The sequence below is a fragment of the Chrysochloris asiatica genome, unplaced genomic scaffold, assembly GCF_000296735.1.
Source record: "Chrysochloris asiatica unplaced genomic scaffold, ChrAsi1.0 scaffold00051, whole genome shotgun sequence".
In the NCBI taxonomy this organism is placed as follows: Eukaryota; Metazoa; Chordata; class Mammalia; order Afrosoricida; family Chrysochloridae; genus Chrysochloris; species Chrysochloris asiatica.
The window spans coordinates 6,757,630-6,779,872 of NW_006408569.1; the positions used below are offsets into that span (position 1 = coordinate 6,757,630).

The 22,243-nt window shown below is 45.7% G+C and overlaps 1 protein-coding gene across 1 annotated transcript in view; it reads right to left on the reverse strand.

Moving 5' to 3' along the window:
• The window catches only part of XPNPEP2 (X-prolyl aminopeptidase (aminopeptidase P) 2, membrane-bound), a 48,530-nt gene extending 27,579 nt beyond the window's left edge, over window positions 1–20,951 (reverse strand). The window contains exons 1-11 of the mRNA XM_006862835.1: window positions 20,903–20,951; window positions 17,201–17,274; window positions 14,762–14,872; window positions 13,387–13,450; window positions 11,593–11,697; window positions 11,297–11,383; window positions 10,389–10,535; window positions 4,791–4,892; window positions 4,085–4,166; window positions 3,566–3,761; window positions 2,783–2,872 (exon numbers count right to left, since the gene is read on the reverse strand). Of these exons, the coding sequence (XP_006862897.1) occupies window positions 2,783–2,872; window positions 3,566–3,761; window positions 4,085–4,166; window positions 4,791–4,892; window positions 10,389–10,535; window positions 11,297–11,383; window positions 11,593–11,697; window positions 13,387–13,450; window positions 14,762–14,872; window positions 17,201–17,274; window positions 20,903–20,951 (1,107 nt within the window). The remainder of the gene's footprint in view (window positions 1–2,782; window positions 2,873–3,565; window positions 3,762–4,084; window positions 4,167–4,790; window positions 4,893–10,388; window positions 10,536–11,296; window positions 11,384–11,592; window positions 11,698–13,386; window positions 13,451–14,761; window positions 14,873–17,200; window positions 17,275–20,902) is intronic.
• Between the last annotated feature and the right edge of the window lie 1,292 nt (window positions 20,952–22,243).

The following is a 22,243-nucleotide window of genomic DNA, read 5'->3' on the forward strand; positions in this document are numbered from 1 at the left end:
ACAAACTGACAGACGAGTGGTGTGTATCTGTACTATTCCCTCTTTTATACTTTGTATTTGGCTTCATTATACATTGATATCTCTGGTTCTCTGTTTTCAGTCTTGTATGTTTGTTTTACTTTGAAATACTTCTATACCTGGTTGAGTTTTAGGTGATGTTGTCATATATGGTAATCTCAGGTTGTTATCTGCTGTTGCTGTTTCTCAGTCCAAAGAATACCCTTTAGCATTTTTTGTAAAGTTGCTCTGGTCATTAAAAATTTCTTTAATTTATGTTTATCAGGAAATGTCCTAATTTCACCTTCATATTTGAGGAACAGCTTTGCTGAGTATATGATTCTTGGCTGACAATCGTTTTTTTTCATTGTTTTGTATGTGTTACTCCTTACCTGCATGGATTCTGTAGAGAAATCAGAGCTTAGTCTTATTGGTTCTCCTTTGTAGGTAACTTTTCCTTTTTCTTGAGCTGCTTTCAGGAATTTTTCCTTGTCTTTGATTTTGGAAAGTTTGATTATGGTATGTCTTGGTGATTTTCTTTTGAGATCTATCCTGTTTGGGGTTTGTTCAGCTTCTTGTATGCTTATCTTCTTGTCATTCATGATGTTAGGGATGTTTTCTCCCAACAACTCTTCAACAATTTTCTCTGTGCTTGTCTCTTACTATTCTGGAATTCTGATCACCTGTTAGTTGTTCCTCTTCACGATATCCCACATAACTCTTAGGCCTTCTTTGGATTTTTTTCATTCTTTTTTGTGATTGTTCTTCTAGCACACTAGTATTGAGAGATTTATCTTCAAGCTCACTAATTTGGGTTTCCATTGCTTTGAGTCTACTCCTTTGCCCTTTTGATGTGTTGTCCATTTCTGAGATCTTAGTATTAATCTTCTGGATTTCTAATGGTAAGTTTTGTGTTGTTTCAAAATTTACATTTATTTTGTCTGTTTGTTCTTGTAGTGTTTTCCTGGCTTCTTCTAAATTGTTTATTGTGTTCTCCTTGCTTTCCTTGATTTTTCTATGGAGTCTTTGAAAGTACCTAATTATTATTATTATTATTATTATTTTCAAATTCTTTTCAGTTAGTTCCATTTCCTTTTCTTCCTCAGATTCATTTTTGGCTCTGCATCTTGGTTATTTGTTTGAGTCATTCTCTTGTTTCTTCATGTGAGCTAACATTGTTTGTTGTCTCCAGGGCATTTGTTGGGCTGTTGTATTTGTAAAAACAAATAGTACAGCTGTTGGAGAAATCTCTGTGGTTGGGGGGGGGGGCTCCTGCAATTCAAGGAGATCACAAGGTGGTTGTACAAGGGATGTGACTGTAGAGTTCCTGGATCTAGATGGAGTTCCTCTATGCCTCTGTGTTATCTATGTTCAGGGCACTCAATCTGGAAATAGTGGGGGGCCCTTGATGGAACTGGCTTCAGTGTCTGTTAGGAACAGAGAGAAGTTGGGGGCAGCATGATTGCTTACATGCTGGTCTAGTGGCTCTGCAGGTTTTGTAGGTCTGGAGCTGAGCCCACCTGAATCCAGGCACCAAAGCAGTACTCTGAAGCGACACAGCTGGCCCCCATCTCATGCTGGTGTGGCTCCCAAACACGCAGTTCCGAAATCCCCAAGATCGGGGTCTGTGCTGGAGGTGGATGAGTGTGGGAGCTGGCCACACTACTGGGCACCAGAGGAGTGTGTGGGGAAAAAATAGAAATCACACCTTTTCTGTCTCTTATATGAATCGGCTCTGCCAGGTCTCTCTCCATTGCCAAAGCTGCTCACAAGATGGTGGAGCCGCATCTAGTCAACAGTTCACCAGTCAGTCTCCCTCTCTTGCCATCCTGCTCAGCCTCTCCTCCCAGCAAGCACTCCATCCACCTCTCTAACCTTTCTTCTGAAGTTCAACATGCCAGAATTTTCATCTGTGTCTGTTTTATTTGGTCTCTTTTATCTTTGCTGTAGAGGGCCTGGTAGTACACCTGCTTAGTCCACCATCTTGCCGGAAGTCTTCTATCCCATTGTTTTCAAGGGATCTCTGGTTGGCTTCAATGGTTAAATGTTTGATTATGCACTGGAATGTTGGCAATTTGAACCCACCCATAGAAGCCATGGAAGGAAGACCGGTCTGGTGATCTGCTTCTGTAAAGATTGCTGTTGTTATGTGCCATGGAGTTGATTCCAACTCATAGTGACCCTGTAGAGGGTTTCCAAGGAATGGCTGGTGGGTTTGAACTACGGTGACAACCTTATCCTACAGTGGCACACAAGGGCTCCTTGATAAAGATTACAGTCTTGAAAACCTTAAGGAGCAGTTCTACTCTGAAACAGATGGAGTCTCAATGAATTGGAATTGACTTGACAGCAGGTAGCAACAACAATCTCAATTTGCACAGGAAAAGCAGAAAGCATGAGCCATCGTTCTCTTGACAGGGTGAGGAAATCATCTCACTTAGCCCCTGTAATGTCCTCACTACAACCCTGTGCTATAGATTAATGTGGTGGCCCCCTTTTGGAGAAGAGTTCATGCAGACGCAGAAAGGTTGAACAGACCTACTCAAGATCATCCAGCTAGGTAGTGAGTGGAGCTGGGGTTTTCACTCAGAGACTCCAGCTCTAGGGCCCACGTGCTAAATCTCTGGACTATAATGTGAGTACCAGGGTGAAGTGCAGGTGGGTGCTCAGGAATTTGGTGTCCACATCTTTGTTTCACTTGTTCAGGCACCTCTGCAGTAATTCCCTTGCTCATCTATCAGACTGGGAGCTCCACAAGGCCCTGTCTGTTGGCACATGGACTTACATGGCTGGCCTTGAGGAGGGCCTGCTCCTTGCTGGTTTTCACCGCCTTGGTCATCATCACTGGGGAGTAGTTATCTGCCACGAGTTTCTCCTGTCCAGGGGTAGAGAGGATGGTGGGGTGATGAAGAGGAGGTGTAGGAGCATCCTCCCAAGCACAGTGATCTTTACAAAGGACGAGCAAGGAGTCCCAGCCCAGGGGAGCCTGGCTCTTTCCAACTGTGGCAATACCCTCAACCTCTGTGGGACTTGTCTTCTCCAGGAAGTTCTTCATGAATGCTTCCTTGTTTCCCACTGCCCTGTTTGGCAGCTCATTACCTACCAGTGGATCCCACCAGCACTTTGGCGATAGAGCCAAGTCTGCGGCAGTAGAAATTTTCTGTACATATCAACAACCACCATCTATTGCGTGCCTACCATGTGCCAGGTTATGACACATTGTCTCTTTTCAGGCTCCTCAGAGCCACGCCTCTTACAGTAGGATTTTTTACTGTCATTTCATAGGTGAGGAAACAGAGGCCCAGAGAGGCTGGGTCACTGGTCTCCGGTCATCACCCAGCCAGTCGGGGGCAGACTGGCTGACTCTAAAGCCTCCCTCAAGACAGGCTGCACTGTTTCTAGTTTCCTTGGCAGTCTGTGAACTTTCTTTGGATAGACATGTTGTCTTCCTCATTTTCTTTCTCTCCCTGGGGACAGGCCCTAGAAGGGACCTAATTGCACAACTGTTGACTGAATGGCCAAGGGCCTATGACCCCACCATAGGTTGAGATTTATCAGGGCAACTCACCTTGGGTATCACTTCATAGAGCCCGTAAGTAGTATAGCTGGTTCCAATCCAGATCTTCACATTTCCTGAGGCATATTTCTGGACACTATTGCGGACTTGATTGTAGTCCTCGATTTGCACACACATGGCACCTGTGCAACTGGCGTTCAGGTACTTCAGTGTGTCAGGGCTGAAGCGACTCTTGTTCGCAAATAACCTAGGTGGGGAGGGAAGACATGAAGGGTCCTTAAGATCTGAAGGGGCAGCACAAAGGGCTGAAGGCTTACCAGGATGAGCATGGGCCCCTTGTTCTAGAGGTCAGAAGAACTCAAGCTGACCAGGCTTGGTATACAACTGGAACAAAAGTCAAGGAGTAAGGAAAAGTCAATTGGAGGCTTCCTGGAGGGTGATGCAGGGGTAGGCACCCAGCTTAGGGGCAGCCTCCAGGTTGCTGATGGGGTGAGGTAAGTGGCTAGGGCAGTGGGAAGATAGAAATCCGTTGAAGGAAGCCCGTGACTGCAAGTCAATGCAGAGCCATACCTGATGGAGGAGTCTGTGAGCAGTGCGTAGGAATAGAAGAAGGGATTGTAGGAGATGTCACTGCTGCGCAGGTTGAAGAGCCCTGGGGAGGAGGATTGATGGGTTGTTGGAGGTTTATCTGCATGAGCTTGTGCCTCTGGCACCTTTGCTTCGACCCTGGAAGATTCCCCCAAAGCACACCTGCATCCTCTGCTGTGAGTGGTTTTCAGTCTCTTTGGGGTCTTTGAGATAGTCATGAGAGCTGTGGGCACTTTCTCCCAGAGAAAGGCAAATACCCAGCCAACAGGCAGCATATAGTCTCAGAGGATTCCCAGAAGTCCCAAAGTCCAGCCATGGAGGCCAGGTAAGAAGCCCTGAGCCCAATTGGAGCACAGTAGGGCTATGTTGAGTGATAAGTTGGGCGCATGAATGCTTAGGATAGTGACCACATTGTTAGGTGTTTGGGGGTCTTCTTGCCCTTAATGTAAACAGAAGCATTTAGCCACCATGACCAGTCAGTTCATTCTTTGGGAGCCTGTGGGCCCCCCACAACTTACGCAGGTTTCCTTATGCTGCATACTTGGCTTCTCTTAGCTCCTGCCCTCTTAACCTGCTTTGTTCCCACAAACCATGGCCATGGAGCTCTTAGAAATACACAGTTAAGTGACTGTTTCATGAGGAACCGAGAAGGCTTGGGGGCAGGGAGTGTCTGCTCATCCATACTCACAAGCTGTCTCATCCAGTGCCGACAGAAGGACTGCTGTTGGGGCCTTGAGATGCTTCCGCATCTGGCTTCGGATGCCAGAGACTTTCTCCTGCCAGGTGCTCCCTAGAAGTCAAAGAGCTCAAAGAATGCATCAGCGACACACCCTTTGTCACTCGGTTAGTTGCCATCGAGTCAATTCTCACTCATGGCGACCCCATGTGTTACAGAGTAGAACTGCTCCGGAGGATTTTCTTGACTGGAATCCTAATGGAAGATCACCAGGCCTTTCTTCTGCAGTACTGCAGGATGGGTTCAAACCACCAACCTTAAGTTAGCAGCCTAGTTCAAACTGTCTGCCCCACGTAGGGCAAAAGTGTTTTAAAGCGGTGGAACCCTTTCTTCAAACAAACTCTTTGCTTTTGCAGTTGTTAAGGACATGAACTCTAGAGCTAGACCTGGTTCAAATCCAGGCAGAGTGACCTTGGGCAAGCAACTTAAAGTCTTTCTGTGTCTCACTTTTATTTCTCTTGTAAATCTTATGTATTTCTTAATAGTTCATCTGGGTTAAAATTCTAAATGTACAGAGTCTGTTGTTGTTAAGTGCTCTGTGTAGGGTTTCTGAGGAGCAGCTGGTAGGTTTGAACCATCAACCTTGAGGTTCGAACTGACCTTGCATTCCAGTGATTATCCTACAGCACCACACCAGGACAGAAGAGAGCACAGAAAAATCTTTCTTCCTTGACCTGGAGTCAGCCAGCCCCTCTCCTCAGAGGCAGTCAACATGACCGGTTTTGGTTTAACCCTTCAAGTTTCTTTAATGCACTTACTAGCTAAGGTATACGAGAGGGCTTGAAAAAGTTCATAGAAAAATGGAATGAAAAGATAATGGAAAGTTTCCATGAACTTTTTGAAGCTGCCTTATATTTTCTTGTTGTGGAAAGATATATTTAACACAGAATTTATGATTTTAACCATTTTTACACATACAGTGAAGTAGCATGATTTATATATTCACTGGGGATGGATTCTAATAATATTTACCTCAATGGGGTTGTTATGAGGATCAAAGGAAATAATATTTTGTAAAGCACATGGAATGTTATCTTGGACATATAGTTGTTAATTGCCACCTTGTCGGTTTCAGTTCCTGAAGACCCCATGTGTGGCGCTGTGGGTTAAAGCATTGGACCGCGAAGTCGGTTTGAGTCACAAGGTCGGCAGTTCAAGCTCACCAGCTGCTCCTTGGAAACCCTATAAGGGTCGCTGTGGGTCAGAACTGACTCAACAGTACTTAACTACAACAATTATTTTGTCGTTGACAGTAAACACAGCAGAATCTATACATTAACTCAATAGTCTCTACCTGTATGATTTAGTGACACAGTTTAGTGACACAATTTAGTGACACAGACTTATGCAGTCATTCTTACCCTCTTTTTGTGAGTTATTCTCCCATTAACATGAACTCACTGCCTCCTAAAGGTCCTAACCTTTCAAGTCACTGTTGTCAGTTTGGTCCCTTAAAAGAGCACAACGCTTAAGGCAGACATTCTTTACCAGTTTTGCTAAACTAATGTTTAGTTTTAAGAAAATTCCAGGGGATATTTTTATTTAAGGTTAAAGATGATCTCAGGGCAATTGTTTCAAGGATTCATCCACTTTCCATGGTTCCAGAAAGTCTGGAGTCCATAAGAATTTGAAAGTCTGTTCTTCTATATAATCCTTGATCAAATTGTTCAGTAATGGTAGGTGGGCACCATCAAGTCCTGGTCTCATGGGAAAGAGGACTGTTTGATAGGGTTTTAAAGGCCTGTCTTCCAAGGTGTCTCTAGGTGGGTTTGAACCACCAACCTTTCAGTGAATAGTTAATTTTTTTAACTATTTGTGCCACCCTGGGCATATAGTAAGTTTGGTGTAATTTTTTGATCAGTAAACAAGCTAGTGGAACAGTTATCAGGAGAGCAGTTCAAGTTCAAGGGCAAACGAATAGGGTTGAGATCATGTTTAAGCTTCTACTCTGCAGTACCTTCAATATTTACTAAGCCACTTTTTGTTCCTTGTTTTAATCCTTGTACCACTTTATAAATAAGAAACAGAGGCTCCAAGAGGTAATGGCTTTCTAGAGTTTTAAAGATGGCAGGGAGTGGAACTGGGCTCTTTATCCAGGCCTGTCTGACTGCATAGCTCACACTTAATGTGTCTCTTACTGACATTGTCAGTTCCCAAAACTGTCCTGAAGCTCTGTGTTACAGCATTGTTCTTTCTGGGATGCTTCTATTCCAGTTACAGAGCTTTGACTTTCATCCTTTATTCTGGCTCCTTGCAATGCATATAGTCTGCCCCTAGGCAGAGCTGGTGGTACTGTGAGTTAAGCATTGGACTGCTAACTGTAAGGCCACTGACTCAAATCCATCAGTTACTCCCAAGGAAAAAGCTGAGGCTATCTGCTCCAGTAAAGATTTACAGTCTTGGAAACCCTAGGGAATAGTTCAACTTGACAGCACTTAACAACAACAACAATATTATCCTTGAGTCCTGGTGTGGCGCTGTGGGTTAATGCGCCAGACTGCAAAGCCATTTGAACTGCAAGGTCGGCGGTTCAAGCTCACCAGCTGCTCCTTGGAAACCCTATACAGGGTCGCTATGGGTCGGAATCAACTCGACGGCACTTAACAACAACAAACAACAACAGGCAGGGCTAGGAATTGGCTAGCAGGAGGAGGTCATACACATTAAAGGTCTTACTTGGGCCCATTAAAAAAAACAAAAAAATTCCATGGAGTGGATTCTGACTCACGGTGACCCATAGGGTTTTTACCAAAGGCTGAGTCTTTGGAAGTAGATTGCTAAGCCTTTCCTCTGAGGTACCTTTGGGTAGACTTGAACCTCCAACTTCTGGTTAACTGTTAAGCACTTAACTGCTAGCCCCACTAAGGGACCTAGTTGGCCCAATAGATTGGCATACATGATCATTTAATGTTTTTAAAAAGAACTTTATGCAAACAGATCAAACTATTCAACAAGAACCAAAGCTTTGGGTAGGAAACATTTCCTTTTGGTTGAGTTTGTTTCATTTTTTAAATTGTGGCATAATTGTTGTTGTTGTTGTCAAGTGCTGTCTAGTCAGTTCCGACCCATAGCGGCCCTGCATAGGGTTTCTGAAGCTGTAAATCTTTACAGGAGCAGAAAGCCTCATCTTTCGCCCATTGATCGGCTGGTAGCTTTGAACCATGAGATTAACAGCCTGACTCATAACCACTACGCTACCAGAGCTCCTTGTACAATTCAGTGGTGGTTATTTTGTCTATTCACAAAGTTGTGCAACCATCACCACTATCTCGTTCCAGAACTTTATCATCTCCAAAAGAAGCTATGTGCCTATAAGCAGTCACTCGCCGCTCCCCCTCCCCTGAAGACCCAACAACCATTCATCTCCTTTCTGTCCATCTGGATCTGCCTGCTCTGGGCATTTCATATAAATGAAATCATACAATATGTGGTCTTTTGTGTCTGGCTTCTTTCACTTAGCATAATGCTTTCAAGTTTCATGGGTGTGATACATTTTTGAGCAAACAAATGAAGGCAAATTTCAATTGCCTGATACATACAGGTATCTTTGAACTAACTTTTCATGTACCTCCTTTGGTCCTTTTCTCCCTTTAAAACCTGCGAGTGGCTGGCTGAATAGAAAAGCTCCCTCGTCTGTATGCACTCATTTAAGCTGAACTCTGTTCTGGACTTCCGAACCCAATTCTGGCTCCAGAGGGCTTTTCCTTGAAGATTAGCAGCCTGTGATTGCTGAAGTGACAAAACCCATGTTAATTCTCTCCCAGCCACTGGAAGCCTTTTCCCTTTTATTCCTTCCACTTCACAGCATAACTGTGACTTTTTTATCTGAATGAATGAGATGAGGTTTTGTGTGTATGATTAAGCAGTCTTCGATAGCAAGTTTCTTTAAACACTAGCAAGATGCAGAAAGAATGATTTTGCAAGTTACATCAGAGCAGATAATGACATTTTCATGTGTTTCATCATAACCTGCTATTTTGAAACATCCCTCCTGCCTTTGGACTCCTTTTCAGACAAGACTTGTACATGGAACCCACATGTGGAAAGAAGCCTCTTAGATTGCTCAATGATAGTACTGGGAATCCAAGTTCACTGACTTTGTTTAGAATTCCCAAGGAGGTAGAGGTGGTGGAGCCCAAGACACTGATTCAAAATCAGTAGCCTGTCTGTCAAGACTTTCATTACTACTTACAGGAACCACAGAGCAGTCCCAAGAGTATGGCCCTTAGTCACCCTTCAGATCTGAAAAGGGCTGAGTTTTCAGCCAAATAATAGACAGATCTAGAAGGGGAGCAACAACACTTGGGAGGTACACACACCTTAGAATAAGCACCCATTTGAGATCAAAAGGGTGGTGATCACCCAAGGTCACAATTTAGAAAGGTTGAGAAAGAAGGAAGAATGGAAGCAGGAAACACAAAGAGGAGTGGAGTATGTGCTGTAACTTTGCAGGGATTGCAATCAAACAAAATGTATATGAATTGTTGAGTAGTTTAGTAGAAAACTGATCTACTTTGTAAATCTCACCTAATTCACAATAAAAAAAAATTTTTTTTTTTTTTTTAAAGGGAGGCAGAATGTTCTTTCTTTTATGATATATTGATATGGTGCCGGTGAGGTCAAGGTTGTTGACGTTAAGATAGTTTTCTGCATCTATTAACTTTCCTTTGTTGTTAGTAAAAATCTGAACCTGAATTAGTAACACAGACTGCCCTTTGGACCTGACCTGAAGTTAGTTCACCTATTCCCTCTGTTCACCCCTGGTCCACCCGACCTCGGTCATCTCACAAATCTGAATTCCTTGTCACAGAAGGCACCAGATGTAAAGATTGGAGTGGTTCATGACAAACCAGTTTCCATTACCAAAAGACCAATTCATGTCTCTTCTCTCTTCAAAGGGATTTTTTTTTTTTCTCATCTCTCTTTAACTCCCCTCTTTTCTCCCTTCCTGGTTCCTATCACTTCAGATTCCAGCACTCTTTATCCCAGCCTTTTTTCTAAATATAGATTGAGGACCTTTTAAGCCACATTCTCTGAAAATGAAACCAAACCCAACACACTGCCATTGAGTCGCTTCTGACTCCAACTGACCCTATACGGAGTTTCCAAGGATATACAGGAGTCTTGGTGTGGCGCTGTGGGTTAATGTGCCAGACTGCAAAGTCGTTTGAACTGCAAGGTTGGCAGTTCAAGCTCACCAGCTGCTCCTTGGAAAACCCTATACGGGGTCGCTATGGGTTGGAATCAACTCGACGGCACTTAACAACAACAAGGCTATACATCTTGACAAGAGCAGAAAGTCTGATCTTTCTCCCACAGAGAAGATAGTGGGTTTGAACTGCTGATCTTACTGGTTAGTAGTCTGGTGCTTATCCTACAGTGCCAAGACCCAGAAATGTGTACTTTAAGCAAATATCCCAGTAATTCTGGTGCACACTAAGGCTGGAGGGCCATTGTTCCTACAAAGAAGTTTCTACAAAGAAGTTTCCAGTCCAAGGAGAAGCATGAGGGATTTGCGTTACTACGTGTTGGAAAGGAGAATGGAGCTACCTGTGAACGCCTCCTGCAGAGCATAAATCGGCTGGTTTGGAACAGGAGGCCTTTCTGCCCCCCATACCAGGTCGACAAGGTTGTTTGTGATGGACACTAGATTTCTGTTGGAACCTTGGAGGGCCAGCTCATAACTCTCCCAGGTACCTGCAGACACAGGAAGGAATCATTTGTGTTTTGTACATTTAAATCTCAGGGAAAAGTGTGAATCAGGCAGTTAGTCCTGTCTGACAGCCCAGCAGCCCCGATCCTGCTCAGTCTACTCTCTTTCTGCTTACAAAGTTTGATTGCCCTGAACCCATCCCCATGCTGTCCACAGCCAATTGGTCAAGCTTGGCTTTTAACCGTTCTAACAGGGCTTCAACGTGATGTTCAGGTCATTGCCTAGGCTGGCAAAGAAACCAGTTCTAAAGTAGGATCCTTTCAGTACATATTCATGAGGACTTCACCTTGGAGGTCAAGAGTTGGCCACTGGGCTGTGTACCCAGAGTCTGGGGGTGCTAAATGCATTAAAGGGCTGCGTTTCTCTACTTAGAATCTCTCCCAACTCCTTGGCTTCTTCTAACCTGCCTTCCAGAAGGTTACCAAGTGACTCAAGGACCATGACTGGTAGGTTTCCAAGGTCTGGAGGGTAGTTCTGAACTCAAAGAAATCCTGACCTGTTGTTCACCTGCAAAGTCATAAGGATTCCCTGATTCTTGTAGGTTGAGTCTCTGAACTTAAGACATAAACATTGTACTCATTTTCTAAACTGTATTTTAATGACTCAATTCATGAATACATTCTTGTTGCAAAATCTTCTAAAACCACAACGTCACACACATCATCCTGATGGTCACACTGCCTCTCTTTCCACTAATATCTGTTTCTTTGCTCCCAAGTTACCAGGGACTGAGGAAAGAACATACCTACAGAGAAGAGAAAGGGGTCGAAGCCCACACGACCACTCTCCGGAATCTCAGTGAGGAGCCAGGTGACAATGGGATTGGTGCCAACTGTGAGAAAAACAGGAAAGAACTCAGAGGTGTCACTTCCGGGGCAGCCTCGGGCCCTCTAGCCACTCATCTGTCTGTGATGCTCTGGCTGTGTACGTCCTCCTGGACAGCCTCACGTGTCCTGAGTTTTCCATGTGGTCTTGCACACACACCTCACCTCAACCCTCTGGAACCTAGTCCAGGTCCCAGGGCTTGTGTGGGTCCTCTACCTTCCTTATGGAGCTCCCAGTTGCAGTCCATCTGCCTCTCAGCCTGAGTCCAGTAGCGACTGTCGGTCCAGATAGCTGCTTTGGACAGGCTCACCACTGCAACTCCTGGGGCAGAACAAAGAAGCTTGGGGATGAGGGGGAAGGTAGAAAGCTGTGGCTCTAGTTAGTGAGTGTGTGACACAGCTCTGGCCCTGAATGTCATGAAAGAGTTCCATGCCCCTCCACTGGAAGGAAATGAGGTCGAGATGTGAGGGAGGGAGCACGTTGGGGGACGTGGGCAGAATGGTCTGAGACAGGCATCTCCTGGAGGGGATCATTAGCACTTTTAGCAGGAAAAGAAATCAGACCTACTTTTGCCATTCTGAAAAAGCCAATGCCACGTGTAGGTGCTCTCAGGAAAAATGGCACTCAGTGTCAAGACTCAACGGCTGATTGGGCCACTGAGTCAGAGGCTTCGTTGAGGACAGGTAGAGAACCGAACCTAGCAACTTTGATTAGGAGATGAAGGGTCCATGATGGACAAAGTAGATGGACAAAGTGTTTGAGGACCAAAAAGGGGCCCTTGAGAGCATCAGAATTAGAGTGAAAGGTCCCTTTAGAAACTGAAATCTATGTTTGTGTCTTCTTTGGCCACGTGAAATGATGTCACTTGTAAAAGGACTAGCCAAGTAAAACTTGGTCCCCAAGTGAGTCGTCATGTCAAGAGACTCAGTGGGCCCTTAATGAGGAGATGTGGAAGTAGTAACTGTCCCAGAAATGGAGCTCAGGGAGTGCTAGATTGGGCTTGGCTGTGATAGAGGAAGTCAGTGAGCACCAGAAGAAGGCCAACACGACCATCTGCTTCATGCAGAAATGTGGCCTAGACCATAGTCTTGGAGGACACCATGGCCAATTTCCATAATATTAGACAATATTCTACATCCTTCTTTGGTGAGTAGTGACTGGGATCTTAAAAGATCATGAGTGGCTATCTAAGGTGCAAGTATTGGTCTCTTCCTGTGGGGAAGAAAGAGCATTGAACATTGAAGACCCTTGGAATCAATTAGTTCAATGGACTAATGGAACACATGAACATCAGTCTTCATGATCCTGAGACCAGAAAAACGAGGTGGTATCCAGCTACCACAATCAACTGCTCTGCTCTGAAAGGGATCAACATTAGAAGGTCCTGGATAGAGTGGGAGACAACATGGAACAAAACTCAAAATTGCAAAATAGACTGGGCTTACTGGTCAGAAAGAGACTGGAGGAACCCAAGACTATGGCCTTCAACCACCTTTCAGGTCTGGAACGGAATTCACCCTTGTTGCTCAATTTTCAGTTAATCAGTGGATAGGTATGTATGGAGGACAACAACACTGGTGAGGTCTGCTCACCATGGAACGGTCAACCATTCAAGATCAAAAGGGCAACATGTATCTGGGGTCAAGGTTCAGAGGGGTTGGGATGGAAACAAGAAGTACAGGGAGGGAGTGGGATGACTGCTGTTGCATGGAGGGGACTACAATCATCGAGAGGAAACAAAGTGTGTGATTTGTTGGCTGTAAAACTGATGATGTGCTCTGTAAACCTTCACTTAATTCACAATAAAAAGTTTTGAAAGAAAAGAAAAGAAATGTGGCCTGAAGGGGTACCTGCCCTGGTTAGCCTGTTTGGGGCAGTGGAAGGGAGGCCAAGAGAGAGTAGCTGGGGCCTCTGGACACTAGGTCTTAAGGTCTGGGCTACTAAGACCCAGTTGTGTCATGGCCTCTGGTTTTACGAACAGAAACAATAGGGCTGGGTAGTGACGGTCACCTGCAGACCCTGTGAAGCCTGTCATCCATGCACGTCTGTCGTCAAATTTGCTGATGTACTCGCTCTAGGAAATCAACAACATCATCATTAGTCTTTCTCATGGAGTTAATTTCTATGTGGAAACCCCCAGCCACATTCCAGTTCTTTCTGTCTGATCAGATCCAACCAGTCTACAAATTCAAGCATACTTGGTACCTTTTTCAGGAAGCCTTCTGTATCTGACTCTCAGTATCTTCCCTTTCTTTGAACTGTGTCTCTTAACAGTTTAAATCACAGTCCAGCACTGAACTCAATGCTACACTGGACTGTTCCATAAAGAAGTCTTAGCTCACAAAAGTTTTTGTGGTACGTAAATTACAAAAAGAAGTGTGCTTTGCATACCATTAAAGGATAATGTCTATGACCCCAAAAAGATAAAGTCTTGGCTCCCTAGCCAGCAAGCAATGTCTGTGCATTCTGAGTTCATGTCTTTTAGCTCTTTGGGGTTCTCCCCTCCAGCTGTCCTGCCCCATCCCCAGTCTATTCCAGTATACTGGGTACATCAGAAATAATGTCTGCAGAGGTGTCCTTTTTATATTGTCACCTTTTAACCTCCATAACCCTTGGAGACAGATTTCATTTTTCCCATTTTGCTAAAGAAGAAACTGAGGCTCAGAGAGATTCAGACACTTAGCCAAGGTTCTTAACCCTTCCCAGCAGGTGTAAAGATGAATTCAAGCAGTCTGACCGAACCTGAAAATACTTTCTCTTCTACTTGGGCCGGTGTTGTTGGGATGGTGGGCAGGGTGGAGTTAGAACCAGCGGTGGGAAAGAGTGGGCTGTATAGGTAGGGTGGCTGCTTTGGGAAAAGTGCTTTTGTTCAGGCCCCCATTGTTTCCAGTCTGCCCCACCCCCCCAATTAGCCTATACCTTCAAGTTCACATAGTCTAGGACCCAGCCCATCCAAGCTGTCCCTTGAACCCTTGTCAAAGCAAGTCACAGGAAGGCCTGGGCTGGAAGGCTCTTAGAGTTCTCAGAGTTTAGAGAGCAGGCTCAAATTCTAACACTCTAGGGCAGGAAATGCCCAAATATTCCTTCTATATCTGTCTGCCATCTAGCAATTGATGCAAATGGATTCTGAAGTTATTTATAATTTCCTTTCTTAAGGTAAGAAGATTTGGCAATAAACCATTGCCCTTCATGTAAAAGAAAACTTGCTTTCAGTTGCCCTCAAATTGCCATGTCGAAGCTCCCCATTTCATTCCCTTCCCTTGATCTACCAGACCCTGTCTCTGCCTTCATCTTCAATGCCTGAAGAGCCTCCTGTTGGTGGCCTGTTTTCATAGGCCAAGCTGGGGCAGCAGGGGGGGCCAGGGGGAGAGGTACTGTCCCTCACCATGTGGGCATCCGTGTCTGGAACGATGTAGGCAGCGAGATTCTGGGCCTGCATCTGCTGCCGGAGTGCTGCCAGCCGAGCTGTGGTGTTGACTGCCGTCACCGGGAGGTACTGACAGATGACAGGAAGACACCATGGCACACATAGAGACACACATGTGGCTTAAGGAAAATGACTCCTGGGTCCCCACCTTTCCTAAGGCAGCAGGTAGGGTGCAGGTGGATAAGCCAGTCCGACTGAGGGGTAAGGGGAGGAGACGAGGGACAGCTGGTGGTGATACAGCGGTTGAATCACTTGGCTGCTAAGCAAAGGGTCCGAGGTTCTCACTCCACACAAAAGATGTGTCAGTCAGCTTCTGTAAAGATTTCCAGCCTTGGGAACCCTATAAGGCAGTTCTCTGCCTCTGAGTTGGAGTCCACTCGATGGCAGTGAGTGAGAGTTTATCATCCCCAGTGCAGTGTGTTAAACATTGGGCTGCTAATTGCAAGGTTGGTGGTTTGAACCCACCAACTTCTCCGTGGGAGAAGGATGAGGCAATCTGCTTCTGTAAAGATTTACAGTCTCTTAGCAGTTGTGTAGTGGTTACGAATTGGGCTGCTAACCTCAGCGTCAGCAGTTCAAAACTACAAGCAGATCCTGTAAAGATTTATAGCCTCGGAAACCCTGTACAGGGTCGTTATGAGTCGGAACCGACTCCACGGCACATCACCACCACCACCATCAGTTCAACTCTGTCCTACAGGGTCACTGTGAGGCAGAATCCATGACAGTGTGGAGTGGGAAGGTTTTTGGGCTGGGCAGAGGTGTGGACAAACTGGGAGATGACCCTTTGTGCAGTATTAGGCCCTTGGGTCTGGAATGCAAGAGACAGCTGCAGGGATCTGAACTCGTGCACTGGGGCAGACTAGGGCTGAAGTTTCTCTTTCGATACCTTGGAATCGGGTTGGCAGATCTAGCAAATAAAAATAAGGGACGTCCCCAATAACATGTGAATTCCAGTTAAAGAACAAAAAATGTTTCAGTGTTGTAAGTACGATTCATGCAACATTAGGGTCACACTGAATCAAAAACATCCTTCATTATTTATCTGAATTTCTAAACATTTTCCATGGCTTATCTGAAATGCAAATGTAATGGGATGTCCTGGATCTTATCTAACAAATGTACCTTGAGGGCTTTTCCAATTTTCCACCTACCGGTCCCAAATAGCAGGGGAGAGCAAACAAGTACATCTAACAGTTTGGGACACTGTCCGAAAAGATCCTAAGCCAGACTTTTTTTTTGCAGGCTGTATAAGGTCACTATGAGTTGGTACCGACTCGATGGCACCTAACAACAACAACAACAACAACAATTATCTTTAGAGGACTCCTGATGTGGTGCTGTCAGATAACACTGGATTGCCAACCACAAGGTCGATGGTTCAAACTCACCAGCCACTCCTCGGAAACCCCTGCCTTGTTTTGTTTTTGCTTCCTTTTGCCTTCTACTCTACAATTGTTGTTGTTGTTGTGTACTGTCAAGTCAGTTCCGACTCATAGTGACCCTCTATAGGGTTTCCGAAGAGCAGATGATGAGTTTGAACTACCAGCCTTGTGGTTCAAACTGACCTTGAAGTCGAGTGCTTATCCTATGGCGCCACACCAGGACTCAAGTACAAAAGGGGGCTTCAAAAAGATCGTGGAAAAATGCCATTATGTTTTAATTCCATTTTTTCTAGCAACTTTTGGGAACCATATTGTATAATCATTTTTTCATATATAAAGACAATGTGGTTGGCCCATCCACCTGCCTGTCTCATAAAGCTGACCTGGAAAGCAGATGTACCACTTTCATCCCGAAGTTTTAGGGTGTCAGGGGCATGCTCACCACCCCAGCCTGGAGAGCTTTAGCCCTATTCTGGTTTGGGAAAGGAATCCTGGTGATGCAAACGATTAAGCGCTTGGCTGCTAACCCAAAAGTTAGCCATTGGAACCCACGTAGACCTGCTGAATTTGCTTCCATAAAAGACTGTTGTTGGTGGTGGTGTTAAGTGCTATCAAGTTGGTTCCCACTCAGAGTCACCCTGTATAGGGTTTCCGAGGAGCCGACCTTATGGTTCAAACCAACCGTATGGTCCAGTGTTTACCCTAAACACCACAAGGCCAGCTAACCGGTCTCCCCTCCCCTTCAGCGTCTCCCCATCCTTCCCCCTACTTCCCTCCTCCCTGCCCCTTCCTTCCTCCCCAAGCCCTGGTAATGAGTGTCAGGGCAAGGATGATGGGTGTGTGAAAGGGCGGGGAGTTGGAGAGGATGTTAGATACCTGAGAAGGTGCGCTACCCTGAGGGGTGTTATTCAACAACTGCGGAAATCCCCGGGAAAGGTGAGCAAGCAAGAGGTTAGCAATGGGGGATGGGGAGGACACCGCTGGGTGGGGCGGGGAATAGCCAGGGCCTCACCGGTGGGCTGATAGAACAATTTCTCACGTCCTCCCTTCCAAGGTCTTCTGGCTTTGGGTGGCCCCAGGCATAAGCTAGAAGCAGAGAGAAAAATCCAGGGTCACTTGGAGCCCAGCTAACACTTAACATAGCTTGCACCGCCACCCCTCCCCAACAGGTCCTCCTTGTCCTCTGGCCTCCAACCTTCCAAATGTATGTGAGGCTACCCAACTCCTCTTGAGGATAAAAATAATCACATTTCATAGGAAATGAGGCTGAATTGGATGGCACGCTGGGTCACAATCGAAGAAACCTGCTTCATCGACTAGTCATTGCCACTTTTGGATGGGTTTTAGTGGTGCCCATTAAATCAATTTTTTCCTTCTAATCTAATTGGGTCTTTTCAGGGTCTACCGAACTGGAAAAATTGTGTGTAAATGAAATTTTGGTAATCAAATTTTCTCTGAGATGCTCTAGAGGCTCTCACTAAATCATCACTCCCACCTTCTTTTTAGCCTTTCTTAATTCAAACTTTGTATATATTGGCTTTACTTAAATTCAAGACCCACTTGTACCATTTCTTACAATCCAAAGCTCAGCCATTCATTCCAGGATCATTTAAACATATAAAACAAATTATTCCAGTGTGACGTCGGTGCTTTGTGGAGAAAAGTAGATTAGCACTTGGAGCTGAGTCACAATGATTACAGCAAAGGTTTCGTTTTGTTCAGTTTTCCTTCCATGTGGAAGACCCGGGTTTGAAACCTCCCCAGTACACCTGGTGCATAGCCACCCCCTGCTTATCAGTGGAGGTGTGTGTGTTTCTGTGATGCTGAACAGATTTCAGAAGCTTCCAGACTGAAACAGAAGGAAAAAAGGATTGACAATCTACTTTTGAAAATCAGCCAAAAAAACCTGTATGGATCACAGCAATCAGATATGCAACCACGGGGACGATGCAGGATCAGGTAGATTTTTGGTCTATGGTCTATGCCAGAAAGTGAACTCTGCCATTCACATAGTGAGTTGTTATTGTTGTCAAGTGCCATTAAGTCCATTCTGACTCATAGCGACCCCGTGAGTTTCTGAGGAGTGGCTGATGCATTTGAACTGACAAACTTGTAGTTAGCAGTCCAGTACGTATCCTACTGTACCATAGAATCTCACAACTGGGCCAATAAATAGCACTGATTAGACCAACTGAAGTTGTCAAAGACTTCATTTTGCTTGGATCCACTATCAACACTCATTGACGCAGCAGTCAAGAAATCAAATGACATGTATTAGGCAAATCTGCCACACAAGACCTCTTTAAAGTGTTCAAGAGCAAAGATGTCAGTTTGAGGACTAAGGTACGTCTGACCCAAGCCACAGTATTTTCAATAACCTCATATGCATGCAAAAGCTGGACAGTGAATAAGGAAGACCATAGAAGAATTGATGCATTTGAGTTATGGTGCTGAAGAATATTAAAAGTACCACGGACTTCCAGAAGAAAAAATGAATCTAAATCTGTGTTGGAAGAAGTACAACTAGAGTGTTCCTTCAAAGGAAGGATGGTGAGACTTCGTTTCTCATACTTGGGACGTGTTATCTATCAGGAGGGACTAGACCCTGGAGAAGGACATCATGCTCGGTAAAGTGAAGGGTCCTTGAAAAAGAGGAAAAGCCCCAACAAGATGGATTGACCCAGTGGCAGAAGCAATGGACTCAAACGTAACAATAATTGTGAGGGTAGTTCAGGACTAGGCAGTGTTTTGTTCTGTTGTGCATAGGGTCACTATGAGTCACAACCGACTCAAGGCACCTAACAACAGCACACCTCCTTAGAGGTGTCTTACGAGAGTGGCCAGCTGCAGACCAGTCTTTAAAACAAGCAGCAGTATCTCCAGCTCTGGTTAGGTCCACTGAGAGTGGCTAAGCAACTTGAACCCAGACAGAGTACATGCATGACACCCCATAATATGTTCTGCCAGTGCCTCCCAGATGCCTTCACTGCCGATTCCACCTCTGATGGAACTGACTTCATTGTGAACTCTTACTTCCAGCACTTCCTCACTTCTTTCCCAAGAAGAATCATTCATAAACATTAGAGCCTTTCCTGCCTTCTCTGCCCAAGAATCCTTTAAAGACCCCACCAAAGACTCAAGGAGATGAGAGTGTTAGTGTTGTCTAAGGGCCTTTCTCATCTCCTCCTCTGGTAAGATTTATTCATCTCAATAAATCTTTAAATATTTTGCTTGCGTGAAACTGTTTAACCTGATCATCGTTAGTCAGCAAAGACAAGGATTAGCAGCCCCCGCCCCCCCACACACACACCTAGACAATAGGCATTATTGTCTACTGTCTACAGAGGAGGAAACTGAGGCCCAGACTGAGGAAACTGAGGCCCAGGTTTGGTAACTTGCTAAGACTCTGACCCAGTGAGTCAGTGGTAAAATAAGAACTTGAACTTAGACCAACTGAGTACAAAGGATTGGGATATTTTCCCATCCTGCCACTCTACCAGCTCCAGGAGATGTGCCTGGAAGGGTGCTGCCATAGAAGGAACAGAAGAATGTCAAGAAGAATGTTTGGAAATCTAGGTTCCAATTTGGGCTCTGCTCCAAATTTGATATGACCCAAATCCATTGCCGTTGAGCAAACTCCGACACATAGTGACTGTATGGACAGTAGAGAACTGCCCCATAAGGTTTCAAGACTGTGCTGCCAAGACTCCTGGCCCAAGGAGAAAACCAAACCAAGCTCACTGCCATCAAGCTGATTCGGAGTCATAGCGACCCTATACAGGATTTCCAAGATTGTAAATCTCACGTAAGCAGAGAGCCTCATCTTTCTTCCATGGGGCAGCTGGTGGATTTCAACTGGTGACCTTGGGATTAGCAGCCCCATACTTATCCCATAGTACCACCAGGGCACTGTAGGCCCAAGAAGTGGCACCAAGTATTGGGTGAGCAATACTGGAGTGAACATTTTCTGAGGGCCTACTATGTGGCAGACACTGTAAAGAGAGAGCATTGGATTAGATGCAGGCCCTTCCTACTCAAAAGTCCCGGGTCTCTGATAGTCCTTCCCTCCTCCCCACCCTCTGCCTTTTAAGAGGAGTTTCTTCAGAGGGTCGTGGGAGAATGAGTATGGGGAGATGTTACGTATACTTTGACTTTCCAATGGGTTGAACTACGAAGGGAAGGAAGGTGACTGGAATCTAACATCCTGAATATTCTACTTGACTATCTTGGTATCATACACTCAGGGGGGAAGATGAGCCCCCCTACAGTTGATTTAAGAAATTGAACAGCCATATCTGTAAGAACAGATCTCTGGCATCATGGTGGCACTAAGACACCCACATAAGAAGCAGGAACTTCGTGCTGCATGAATGAACAGAAGCTCATTGACAGAAAGAAAGGGAAGGGAGGCCTCCCTAAGGCCAATGGTGGGGTGTGTGAAAGATGCTGAGCTGGGCACCTAGCTGTGACCAAAGAGGACAAACAGGGAAATGGGGGAATGGAATGATGCCGAGGCAGCCTTGATCTTAGTCCCAAGGGCCCCGAGGAGATGATTCTTGGGTGCCTCTTTGTCAAGATAGAGAAACCAAGAAGAGCGACAACCTTTCTGAGCCCAGAGGAGAGAGGCCAGAGCTGCTATACAGGTGGACCTGCTCCCCTTCCTCCCCACCCCCCATCCCCCCAGACTAGGAGGGAGAGGCTGAGATGCACATACCACAGAAGAGGACAAGCCAGGGGCCGCAGCCCCAATGAGCTTGGGCCATAGGATCTCCAGATGAAGACGCTGGTGGATGGAGGGTCTAGGAAGAGTGGGCTGGGCTCTTTCCCTGGACTCTTCCTCCAGGCTTTGCCTGGGCAGGAGCAGCCAAGGGGTGGGAGCTGGCTGGGAAGGAAGTGTCCAGCTGGTGGACAGGGTCCAAATTTAAGTCCTTTGTTTCTGAGGTCCCCAAGAGTCAGGGCGGCCAGAGGAGCCTCGGGCTGTTCTACACCGACTCTGCTGGCTTCTAGTCACGGGAATAGGGTGTGAGCCTGTCCAGGGCAGAGTCCAAAGATCTCCAAGACAGAGGAGCAACAGCTGGTTTCAATTAGCTGGCTTGTCCCAGCCCCCTCTTCAGCAGCCTGAATTCTGTCCCCCTCCCTCCAGCAAGCTGTTTCTTATTAGCTCCCCAACCCACGTTAGGCTTCACCCTTGCATCAGGGTGGATGATTGCTCTTCCTTCTCCTCCAAACTGGCCCGTCTCAGGAAAATTGTGTGTTCTTTGTCTCCTTAGGGTCTCAGAAACCCCACTGCAGCCCAGGGGGAACTTAGTTGTAGCTGGAGAGTTAACTTATTGAGCTGGGATAACGCTTCTCAGGAAAGCCCACCCTGTCAAAGTGCTGTCAACCACTGCCAGTGGTCAAGAGTGCCCTTCCCATGGAAGTCTGTCAGTCCTGTTCAGCTGAAGTCTAGACCTTGGGGAATCCGAGAGGAAATGAAGTGCTAAAGGTGCCCTCATTTGGCAGATTCAGGGACAGTCACTGAAGAGGGAAGAAGATCCAGAAAGGAGAGTTTGCAGCTCCCAGAGACAAATTTGGTTAACAGGCAATGTCCTAAGGAACCCTGGTGTCACTGTGGTCAAAGCCCCCCACTGTTAACTGAAAGGTCAGTGGTGGGGGAAAATGTGACAGTCAGCTTCCAGAAAGATGGTTTTTGCTATTAAGTGTTGTCAAGTCGGTTCCGACTCATAGCGATCCTGTACAGGGTTTCCGAGGCTTTACGGGAGCAGAACGCCTCATCTTTCTCCCGCGAAAGAGCTGGTAGTTTCAAACTTCTGACTTTGTGGTTCGCAGTCCGATTCATAACCACTACGCTACCAGAGACCCAATAGGACTGGGTAAAACTGCTCCAAAGGGTTTCTGAAACCTTAAATCTTTACACGAGCAGAAAGTCTCATCTTTCACCCTCAGAGTGGCTAGTGGGTTCCAGCCACCAACGTTGGGGTTACCAGCCCAATGTTTAACCCACTGCACCAGGGCAAAAGCAGCTTTTATTAAATATCTTTCTAGAACACACTAG